The 12,508-nt window shown below is 41.7% G+C and overlaps 1 protein-coding gene across 1 annotated transcript in view; it reads right to left on the reverse strand.

Annotated features, from left to right (window-relative positions):
- scube3 (signal peptide, CUB domain, EGF-like 3) overlaps nt 1–12,508 on the reverse strand; it is a 69,568-nt gene that overhangs the window by 33,435 nt on the left and 23,625 nt on the right. Inside the window, exon 4 of the mRNA XM_070839522.1 lies at nt 4,755–4,889. Coding sequence (XP_070695623.1) covers nt 4,755–4,889 — 135 coding nt within the window. The remainder of the gene's footprint in view (nt 1–4,754; nt 4,890–12,508) is intronic.

The following is a 12,508-nucleotide window of genomic DNA, read 5'->3' on the forward strand; positions in this document are numbered from 1 at the left end:
ACAACCTTCTTGACTGCTTGCTGTTGATGTTCATCTATTTGTGTTTCTCCACTTCAGAAACTTAAGTGTAGACTTTTCTCCGCAACAGATTTCTTCCACTTGACTGCAGACATGATACCTAGCCTTAAAAATAACAATCAGACCTGCATCATTCAAAATCACTTTTCCCCTGTCGCTCCCTGTTGCCCTTGTCTCCACTTCTCTTCTCATTGGCAACTGTACCTCTGGCTATAGGAGCATGCCCTGGGTTATTGTGAAGTAGAAACTCATGTCATTTCACAATATGCTGATGACATTATGTTGTAATTGACAAATGTGGTGTCACCACTCCCTAACCTTTGCAGCCTATTAGAGGAACACAGCTGCATCTCTGGATACAACATAAATAAAAGTGTGTGGAACAGTTAGGTTCCTAGAGTTAAGCTCAAACACTATGTTGTCCCACTGAACAATACTATTTGGCTGCGCAATCCAGAGCTATTTTGAGATGGAGGGAAAACGTATAATAATCTCTGGTGTGGACACAAATTGAGCAGTCTCCAACTGTTCAACAGGCATTATTCAAAATGCAATGACAAAACACACATCTAAAATATGGCATTAAATTGGAGGAAAGTTCCCACGTGTCCATACAATATACAGATTTACCACATTACATTTTATTTGTGATGGCCATGGTCAGACCTGAAGCTACACTGCAGTGCTCTGTGGGGTCTTTGGGTGCTCCCTGGGGCTGTTAAGTGAGCTAAGGATAGGGTGTCCTCGGGGGGCCAAGATTTTGTTGCATCTGTGAGGATGGGACTGGGATCGTTCCTGTGGGTGTCACTGAGGTTGAGCTTTGGGGGATGGTCATATTCTCGGCATCTTTTGGTCCTGGGTGTTCACTTGCCCTGTCGGGTACCTATAGCTTCTTTATGGTTCTGTAAACAACTTAAGGTCTGGGTAAACCACAAAACAGGCTGAGGCCACTGCAACATTATGTAAGGGAATAATACACTGCATGCATTATCCTCTTGATGTGTCTATCTCTTGTACTTGTACAAATTTGGTCATAATTATGAATTCTTTTATTATAAGTATTGTTATAATCAATATTGTTATATTTTAATTTATTTTATTACCCCCACACCCACCATTTCTTTTCAGCAGAGGTTAGGATGAAATTGATTTCTGATGCTGTTCGTACTCATTGTATTGTATTTTTTGTTGTGCAGAAAAAAAGAAAAATCTATAAACATAGTCCTGTAGGCCTATAACAGATATCTTCCACCAATGAAAAATGAACCCTATGCTGCCAGTCCACAGCTTTCCAAACACTGCCAGCCATACACATGCCATATAGATTGACAGAGTGACAGAAAGTTCCATCCATAGTACTTGACTTCTTGTTTAAAGTTACATCTCTACTAGCTGTACTGTCTCACAATTATTTTTTCAGAGCATGATCACATTTTGTGCTGGAGACAATAGGATTGAATACGAAAGTTACAATATGTGACTTACGTAACAGCTCATCATAGCACACTTAAGGTAATTGCCCTACTGGATTTTCAGAAATGTACAGGCCTAAATTATTGGATGTGTGGGTTGACAGACTGAAATTCCAGGATTCCAATGTCCTGGATCCTGTCTCACTCACATACAGTATGTCCCTGTTATCCTCTTATATAAAATAGACAATAAATCAAACGGAAAGCAGTGGAACCCTTCTTGACCTAAATGGCATTCCTATCAACCACTAAGCACCTTGGCTGGCCTTTCAAAGGGTTTATTTCTTGACTGGGGAAATGTTTGGAGAGAATAAATGATCTGTTACATTTTGTCCAGCTAGACGATGGAGCCCTTATTCGGCCAGAGTTATTCCTGTTCAGGGGGGCAGGGGCAGGTCTAACAAGAGGCAGGCCAGCAGCAGCCTTGTCATTAGCTTAGAGACTGGCAGACCCCTGCTGCCTAATTGGCACAGGCCCACTGCTAACAAGGGCTTCCTAACAGCAGGGGAAACAGACTGTTAGCACCATACACTGCAGTGACCAGCTCTCCACTGTCCCCAGAAAGACTCGCAGAAGTTGCCCTGGGAACACCTGACCCATTAACGAAAGAAATGGAAAGCTGATGTCTTTTTAATGAGAACAATAAAGCTCATGAGCAAACTGCACCCCAGGCTTTGCTCTTTAAGAGGAGCCTTGGCAAAATGGATGAAGGGTTGCATTTAAACCAATTTGGCTGGGAGATTAGATCGGTTTTAATTTTGTCAATAATTTTATTTTCCTTTGTCACTTGTGCATAATTTTTCAGGTAGCGAGGAAAGTGATCTTTGCAGCAATTCTGCTGGGTTATTGTTCAATAACTCGGTGAACCACTTCCTCACTACTTCCATTTTCCTTCAGACACACACTGTTGTAATAAGACCAGTAATAATAAGCAGATGAGCAGTTGTTCTGTCTGTTAGTCTTTCAAAAATAATGAAACAATGACAGAGCGGATATCTGGTGATTGAAGGAAGTTTGTAGATTTATGGCAGCTTTAATCTCTTGATCCAAATGGGTCTCATCTGGAAGCAATAAAGACAAAATTAATATGAAAATGGAAGATTAACAGGAACTAAGGGCATTCATCAAGACAGAAGGAGGAGACAAGAAGTGGAAGAGAGACAAGAGGAGCTCGACAAGACCGGACCGGTCTGCTTCTGACAGCAATGATATAGTAGTAGTGCTTTGAAACACATGATCCAGCTTTTCACTCCACTCAAATAACACTGCGTTTATGAAACGTAAACATTGACAGTTCACTAGGCCAGACTGATCTCATAAACCAGACTTCCAAGATCCTCAGTTTGCCAACCAGGGGACTTTGGAGCATCAAAAGTGTAATGACTCCCAGCATGAGCAAAAAAGGAGAGACGAGGAGTGCAAAGATGAAGATACACTCAGTTCCTGCTCTACATGCTGTCAAGGCTTTCTGAATGAGAAGCGGTGCAAACCCCGTGAACCAAAAGATCTACAGCACAGTCCCAGCCCCGAACTAGCTGAGCTGAGGAATCTGTAGACAGCTGGATAATTACTGCTTAAATAAATGTGCTTTGTGCTAGTGATAACAGCTGTTCATTTTCTGTGAAGTTGCTTTTCAGAGCTACGCAGAAATCTGACAAAAAGAAGAACAGAAGGATTGTTCATATTGACAAACAAGCTGAGTGATGGCACAACACAGAAAAGCACAGGAAACAAATCAAGGATATTTATACTTTGGAGTCAAAATCCCAATGACCTAAATCTCCAGCAGCAGAATGTGTCTGCTTTTAAAGTCAAGCTGAAAGTTAAATTAATGTGTGATAGGGGATCAGTGGTGTTTGTGCGCTTATTTGGTGAGAAAAAGATTACAATTTATTTATTGTTCCGCAGTAATAGCGGCCTCTTCATTTATGTTCTCCAGGAGTGAGGTTTTGGTACAGACTGACAATGTGTGACAAAACGAGTGTGCAAGAGCTGAACATGACTCAGCAGGTGTTGAAATAACTTGGAAGAAAAGTAATTTTTAGTCAGTTGCAATGCTAACATTAGCAAGCAAGGCTAACTTGCTTATACTTTACGAACTTAATACTTAATACTTAACTTAATACTTAAATCACTAACAGTTAGCTAACACTAAGTGACCTTGTTGAAAAAGAATATTGTATATCATAATTTGTAGGATTTTGATATGAAACAGTCAGAAGCTCATAAAAGAAACTGAAAGTATGTCTCATAGCAACGCCAGCTCTCAGCTGTCAGTCAACCGTTGCCGTGGGAAATGCTCACCCCTAGGCCTGGCACTGTTTCCACAAATATGTCCAGAAATGGTTTTATCCCCATTTTAAAAATGCTAAAGTATGCTGTAGTATCATTATTGTTTGAAAGAATTATAATTTCAGTACTGTAGGTTGGCCTTAAGAATTTTGTCTTAGGACTTCCATCAAAACTGTCTTTGGCACTAGGAATGTAAAGGCTGTAATTAATGAAACATATTAAAACCTGCACACTGTAATTCAGCCAGTTTTGTGAAAAATTCTGTAAAATTATATAAATGCCCACAATATACTGATACATACAGCAACTGTAGATTTGTTCTTCATTTAAAAACCACAGCTTTCAGCAAAGAATGATCTATTTTATGATTTCAAATATATTGTTAACAAACTAGAGTGGATTTGTCACAAACAACAACCACTGTGCTCTTGTGTGTGAAGAAAAATGGGACAAGACAGTATGCATAGCAGAGATGTTTTCTTAACAGCTTACTTTGCTTTAAATACAGCTGTGACGTTATAAATGTAATGTATGCATGTGTGCAGCCCTCCTGTGTCTGACGAGAAGGCCTCAGAACAGGTTGGCTTTGTACCTGCGCCTGTCACGTCTCCATCCCACAGGAATGCTCTATAAACAAGAGGTGTGTCTGCCCAAGGCTACTCCTTTAATTGTTTTCTCTGCTCACAGTCCCCCACAGGCCACTCTCATACCACAGATAGCTTAAAATGCTGCCAAACACTAGATTGGTTCAATTTGAAAGGGTGGGAGGAAAACAAAAAGAGATTTATCTTCGTTCTTCTTTTTCCCCCTCAGACTGGAGACACTCACCTTTGCTCACCTTTCATTAAGGCCTGTTAGGGCTGATCCTAACAGGCACATGTATTGGTATAGTACAGCTGTGTCATCATCCAAATGCTACTCAGAATAATGAGCTTTCACCATATACGGTGTATGTGTGTGTGTGTGATTAACCTTTAGGCCTTTGGATACAGGTGTGCTGGTTGTCACTCAGGAGGAATCCTTCTCTGCAGCGGCACTCGTAGCTGCCCATCATATTGACACAAATCTGTTGGCATCCGCCGTTGCCTTCTGAGCATTCATCCACATCTGCCAGGAGAGAGACGCACAAAACAAAATTAATAAGATCACTTCAAGACAGAACAAACACTAGATAGATTACCGTTTGTCTGAAGGTTGCATGGCATCAAATCATGACCCATTTAATGGACAAGCACCCGTAAATCATAATCAAGCAGACAGGGCAAGAACACAGACATACTGTATCCATTTAGAAGTATAATTACTTAGTAAGTAACCAGGAGTACTTGTGCAAGAGATTTTAAGGCAGCGTTTTTTATTCATGTACTGATTTTTTTTTTATTGTGATATGATCAGTGATTGACGAAATATTCAGACCCTTTACTTGAAGTAAAAGTTGCGATACAAAAATATTCAGTTACAGTAAAAGCAGTAGAAGTCCTGCATTAACACTGTAATACAAGGGGGCAAAAGTAATATTAACAAAATGGACTTAAGGTATCAAAAGTACAGTAAAAGTACTCTGATTTCAGAAAAAGGATAGAAGGATAGTGAAGTAGAGGAAGGTTATTTAGTAGCGTGGAATAAAAAAAACTCAAGTCCCTGACAAGTACCTCAAATTTGTACTGAAGTATATTACTTGAGTAAATGTATTGCACTGGATATGATGATGTTATAATTCATAAAAATCTGTTGAATTGAATTTCTTACAAAAGCAAATTTGAAATTCAACTGAAATTAGTCCATGAATAAAATATGCTGAAAAATTGATTGATTAGAGTCTAAATCAGTAGTGAGTAGTGTCTAAATTTTAGACACTACTCACTACTCCCATAATCAGGTAAGTAAAACAACCACAACGGTTGAGTTTGATTGAAATGTCATAGAAAAGGAAAGAACAGGGCACAAAAAAGTGTTGAAACATTATGAAAAGCCAGAGGAGTTTGTCTTACGCTGTCTGAGGAGGCCACGTCTGTCTTAATGGTTATCTAACATGGCAGCACACCAGAGTCGTACTGAAAACCTCCAACTGTGCAGCACTAAGCCATAAATATGCACATGCAGCACAATCTCCTGGCAAGTGGGAAACCTGATCCACCTGGGCCAGAGTACCTGCTGATGACGAGTGTCTGTCAGCCCCATGACGGGAGGAATGCACAGAGAGGGAGGAAGGAGTTGGGGGGGAGGGAGAGGAAAAGTAGAGATGGAAAGAGTATGGGAGAGTATGAGACATGGGGGTTGGGGGGGGCAGGGGGTAAGAGGCAACCATGTGAATCCACCTCAAGTGCATACAAAGGCAAAGCATTTCCAAAGGTATCGCTTGAGGCCTCGCCCTACCAGGGGGTGAGAAAGGGAAGCTCACCACAAACGAGAGTTGCTAACTGATAATGAATTGTGCACTTCCAGCTGTTCTCTCCTAATAGCACGAAACTTTCTCCCACAACTCATTGTGTGACTCGACAAAAGAAACAAATGAACAGCAGTGGAACATCTATAAATCTTTTGATATATCGGTTTATTTTCAAAATGAAAGATCTTGCACAATGCCATTTTTTGCTGCTTTTATTAGTCTGGCGCTCTGCAGAGCTTAGCGGCCCCGGCCTCTCCTGTGCGTGACTACGCTGTGACTCTGGAGGTGACACTCCATATTCCCTTTACCCCTGGAGACCTGGGCTCTGTCCCTCACTACCGACCACACTGGAACCTTATCCATCCCTCTGCTCGATGCATCAATAATCTGCTGTATACACAAGGCTTTTTTTTAATAAACCGTCATGCGAAACTAATTTACTGTCTATTTGTCCAGTCTGAGAAGGCCTCTAGATTAAGTTTCCCTTCTGGGGAATTCTCAGCCCAGCAGAGTTAGAAATTAAACTTCACTCTGTCCTCTACTGTCTTCTTTTTCTGCACAGAAATGCGGAGACGTGGATTCACTAAATGCATAAACACACACATTCTGTGCTTACAAAGTGGCACCTGGCAACAGAGAAATCTCTGGGGTTGATAAGTAGGTCAGTGGCAGGTAGCACTCATGACCCTCGTGCGGTTGCCAAGTCTGCTGTTCTCACATTCCATCAGCAAAACTGTCTCTTTCCTCTAAAAACAATGTGTCATGTCACTTAAGGTCGAGGGAAAAAGCATCACTCTGCAGCCAGGTGAAGGGGTGCACTCAGAAAAAAAAAACTGCTCAGCAAAGTTAACTTTATTTAGACTAAGTCAGAGTAAAAGGAAGACTGTTTAGAGAAAATAGTTGGGCAGGCTTTCATTCAACTGTGTGGCTGCCTTGATGCTGACCTCATGGTCTCATCTTGCCATCATGAAAGTAGCAGCAACAGAGAGAAGACCTTTGAGCTGACGAAAGCTGCAAACAACCTACAGCTGCACCTTTGCAGATAAACTGTTAGCAGGCACCAAAAACCCAAACTCCACAACTCATACAGGAAAACATCCCAACATATGGATAAAGTCTCTCTCTTTCTCCCTCCCACACACACATACACACAAACCCCAAAAATTCAAAGGCTATACAAATACAACAGTCCTTAACGCATGCACAAAATACCCATGAGAAATGCAACCAGCCTCAGAGTGCCCAGGGGAATTCTCTTTCCATACCCTCAGCGCATCAATGAAGGTTTCATTTCCTGATTCCTTCATCCCTCCAAATGAGGCGTCGCCTGTCAGTAGATCTCTCCTGTTTAAATAGCTCCCATAATTGCCTGTGTTGTGTGCTGGGCAAGGCTGGTGTCCAAAGCAAATATTTCTAAGCGGAAAGGGGTTCTGGCATGGCTAGGAGAAGTGCTCATGTTATTTGGACTTAAAACATTTTTTAAAAATTCTCTTGAGAGGATGGAAAAAAATGTCTTAATCAAGTTAAAAGGGCTGCCTCACTTTTGAAAAATGAGACATGTCTCTGCTCTATCCCCGCTTCACTCAAGGAGACGAAGGGAAAAGGAACGTTCTAACGGAGAGAGATTAAGAGATTGGTTGTGTTTGCGGAGGCCATGTCCGCTGGTTTCTCAGATAGCCTTGACTGTATATATAACATTTGGCCTTGCGCAGAGCTTTAGAGCCATGTAAACACGGTGGTTGCCTTACAGAAACTCCTGAACCCTTATTTTGAAGAAATGCTCAACTCTCATACTCTATTTCTTTTTAATTCAGCAACTTTGGGGGCATTTATTGCTGACCCAGAGTTTTTTTTAACTACTGCTGTCTGTCATCAAAGCTGTCCATGCATCCATCCCACTGCTTGGCTTCTGTCTCTGTGGTCTAGACAGACCAGAGACAAGGAGGTGAGTGGACAGACACTGGCCTCTTTGGGCATTTCATTTACAGGAGTCGAAGAAGCACACACTCTTTAATAAGGCAGCAAATCAGAGCCATGTGCGGCAACAGGCAGCAAAACAGCTGGTGGACTGCAGGGGCCGACCGTGCGGCTCTGCTGGATGAACAGGCACCAGCTTGACTGAGCATCACTGAGGAAGGAGTGGCACATACACAGCCAGCTCCAATTAAAACAAGATCCTTTCTTATTTTAAACAGGATTATGGGATTTCCTCTTTTTCCGTGTTGCTTCTGGAGTTCAATGACACAGCGCATTTCACCCACTTGAATGAACAGTGACCCAGGCGCCAGGTTTAAACCCGGCCCGAGAGGACAACTGAGTGCACAGACGCTGAAACTGGCTTTGTGTTAACATTCAGCCTCCGTCTGACACACGTCAGCTGAAGTTAAATATATCGATGTGCTGCAGGAAGTCCTGATCTTTCATCTGCAGAACACACACTCTCTTAAATCATAGTGTTGGTGACTACTGCAAACTGGAAGTTGATGCATCAAGATACTTACAGTATTGAGCTTTGAACAATTTATTAGCTCCAGCACTTCCTGTCTGCCTGACCCACTGTGTCTAATACAGCCTACTGATTCACATCTGCTAAGCAAACATGAATAAAATCTCTGTTTACTGTAGCATTTCATTCTTAAATCAGCAGCAAGGGTTGTTTTTTTTATGTCATTACATAAACAAAACTAATACAGCTTTGATTGAACTCAGACAGTTTCGACTTTGGGTCTGTATCCCAGGTAACCATTTTGGTAAATAAGCACAGACTTAGATTCCACGTCCAGTCTCTCACCGAGTTCTTTCCTAAATGAAAAACTATGAGCTAAGATCATGCTAAATGGTACCTCTCTGTTCCTCCAAAACAAGTCTGGAAGTATTTTAAAAACAAAACCCCAGGATAAGTGTTTGGGTGGACAGCCTTATGCCAAGGAGACAAGAGGCCCAGCGCTGACGTCTGATGGCTCCCAGTCTGCTACATGCTTACATCCTTAAACCCAATCTCAGGCTTGAGTTTCCCCCAAAGCCCTGCCAGTGGGCTCAGCTGGAATTGTTCATTTCATGGTGGATGGGAACGAACAATCCTGAGAGAAGAGGAAGAGAAAAAGACAGAGAAAGACAGAGCAAGAGAGAGAGAGAGACTGCTGATATAGTCTTCGGGATCCAGCTAATGCACCAATCTCAAATCCATCCTTTAACTCATCACTCCAGCTCCTCTCCTCTGAACTGTGGAGAGACTCTCCTGTCCAAACCCGATCAGCGCATGTCACAACAAAAGCAAAGTGACTGCTAACTGGGGAGACAGCGGGGTATTTGCATCTGCAGCTGTGAAGTGAGGAGGGTTGGTGCTAAGCCCCAGCAGAGTCTGTATTATCTGGAAGTCCTCTGTGTATGACGGGAGAAGGGTTAACCAGATCATAATGTCTCTGACTCAATCCTGCTTATTCTGTAGATTAAGTTAGTAGTTAAAAACGCCTCTTCCAGACAAGAATCAAGTGTTTTCTTCAATGGTGAAGGGCGCGGAGGTTATCATCACTGCCTTTGACAAGTGGCCAATGCATTTAAGAGCCCAGGAAAAGCTGTGGAGCAAATCAGCGTGACGCTCTTTGATGACTGATCAGGTCCTGGTCAATAATACATCAGTCTGAAACCTCTTATTTGATTAGCCAACCTTGCAACATGATCCCAAAGGATTACAAGAGCAGGGATATAGGCTGAGCCACGCTACCACTCAGACACTTTGTGTTAAATGACAGAAGAAGCTACTTCTGGGGGACACTCTCAGTGTGAATGGTAAAAGCACAATATCTCTACACAATTACAGCCATTAGCAAAACACTAAACAGTGTTAACTGATGTGACATTTTCTAAGTTGTTACCTCAAAGCTCTTCTTCAAAAGCTAGTTTCAAAGCTATAATGACATTGCTTTTTGTTATAGATCATGTTATGTCATTGGGGAAGGTTAAAGTAAAAGGGCATTCATTTCCCTATAGATTGCACAGGGAATTGAGCCGTGCTGAATCAATACAAACCAAATCAGTGCTGGTCAATAGAAATCAAACGTACATGGCCTGTTAAGCTGTGTGTGTGGAGCCCAAGACTCCCAAATCAGATCTCTGGCAACAGGGAGAAACCTGTACGGCGAACGGAGCAGAGCATGATGAATATAAGTAAACAATGCAAAGACAAAAGGTTATCCTTTTCAGCATGACGGCGCCCTGTCACACATCTACAATGCCTATTTCCAGGCTGCTTGTGTTTCTCCCACTGAGTCACAGTCAGATAGCATGCAATTGTGGCATTTCTACTTTATGGGGAGAAAAGAAATATATTTATTTGTCTCTTTAAGTTCCAAAAAGAAGAAAATGCTGTGATTTGATTTGTTGCGGTTCTAAAGAAAGGGAGTCTTAGTGCAGATGCTTATGATATTAAGCTACTTGAGAGAATTTAACGAACTAGTAATGATAAGAGGGTATTTGGGTTTCTGTAGGACCTCAAACAAAACACATAGGTCATAAATGTGGGGACGGTGGTGCTACAGTGGGGAACTAATAGCCTTCCTGCATCTGGTATTCATTCTAAAGAGGATGTGTGTTTTGGATTAAATTGACATTGATTCCTCTGTTTTTCCTAAGACTCTGAAAATCCTTTTCAGCCGTGCCATGAAAGAGGTGTGGTGATTTAATACCGTCCCTCCCTTACCTCTGTGAGATAATGGTCATGACAGTTAGAAAAGATGTAATCAAGATCTTATATGCTTCACTTCTTCTCTTCAGTGAGTTTTGAGAGGGTACAATAGCTCCCTGTGAGGTAAATTATACAGTGAGTGACATCTCACTCCACACAGACAGGAACGGTGTGCTGTGATATTGCATTGCTTCCACCTTGCTGACTCCGTGACATCTTTGTTGTGTGTAGGGCAGACAGGGGAGACCTCAGAAACTCGAGTGTCCCCGATGAGGCACACTAGGCAGCGTTCTGCTTCATGCTCCACCGCCTTCTGCCACCGCCCAATGTCATTATGCTGCCAACACATCCAATTACAAGGGACCATGAGGCACGTGCAGCAATAGGCAAACAAAGAAGATATCGACAGTGATGCGCATGCGCTGGCCTAACTCATGTCCCACGCTGACAGTCACACACACACACACATATGGACACACACACGCCGGTGCCAACTGGCAATCCAAAAGCCTTAGAGAGCTGAGAGCAGGAAGTTATGGACACCACTGGGAGTTTATACTGCACTGTAACCATGAAAAGCAGAGGAAATAAAATCACTGGAGCTTTGTGGAAAAACAACATGGGGTAAACCCAACGAGAAGCACCTTAAAGATTTCAGACTCTAAACTCAGTCTGAACTTTTCTGGATCAGGTGAATGTCTCCTCCTCTGCAGCCTCGGGCACATCTGGTCTATAAGGGCTCTGAGGGTCTGCCCTTGTCTGGGAACCAGCTGCTTAGGCTCTCCACTCCAGGGCCAAGGGGACTAATCTTTTCTCAGGGGCCAAAAGGAGCTTAAACCTGGAAGAGGAAGCTGGGGCCTTAACATGAAACCTCGGCTATACCTCTTCCTCTCCTCTCTTGTGTTTGTACTGGGGATTATTTCCTAAGCAGAGCAGAGCGATGGCATTAGAATGAGCTAAATTCTTGAAAAAAATAAGTCTTTAAAGTCCTTTCAGGTCTCAAGGCAAGAGTTGGATTTGACAGCTACATATATTCCATTTGGTGTGTCTTTATGCCCTGTTTGCTATGCTGAAATAAGAAAAATATTTACTCATTTAATAATTAATTGGATTGATATCTTCACAGGAACATAAGAGAATTTCTGAGACAGATCTCAAGCTGTCCTCTTGCATACAGTTCATTAGTAGGGAAAATAAAACATAGCAGAAGAAAAAGCTCTCTGTTTTTGAACCGGTTATTATAGTTCTGTATTTTTCATCAGTTTTTATTACGTTTTTTATGTTTTCAATATAATCCGGTTTCAGTTTTTATTGTTTAAAGTGTTTCATTTTTTATTTACAATATGGGGAATATTTATGGGGGATAAGATTTAAGTTCAGTACTGGTATTACAGCACAAATACAACACTTTGTGAAGGCAGTTGACTCGCGGCCATGCAGACATCCCTCTCATGCTCATTGTTTTGACAAATGTAATCAGACTGACAAGGACTAAAAACGAAAGACATTTCTAGTATATTTTTAATTCATTTTATTAAGTTTTATTTTTTGTTACCAATAATGTTTTTTTCTACACCTAGTTTTAGTTAACCTATAACCTATATTAACCTTAGTTTGAATGTGTGTTTTAATATGAGAGATTATATCAAAGGG

The sequence above is a fragment of the Pempheris klunzingeri genome, chromosome 11, assembly GCF_042242105.1.
Source record: "Pempheris klunzingeri isolate RE-2024b chromosome 11, fPemKlu1.hap1, whole genome shotgun sequence".
NCBI classification, from domain to species: Eukaryota; Metazoa; Chordata; class Actinopteri; order Acropomatiformes; family Pempheridae; genus Pempheris; species Pempheris klunzingeri.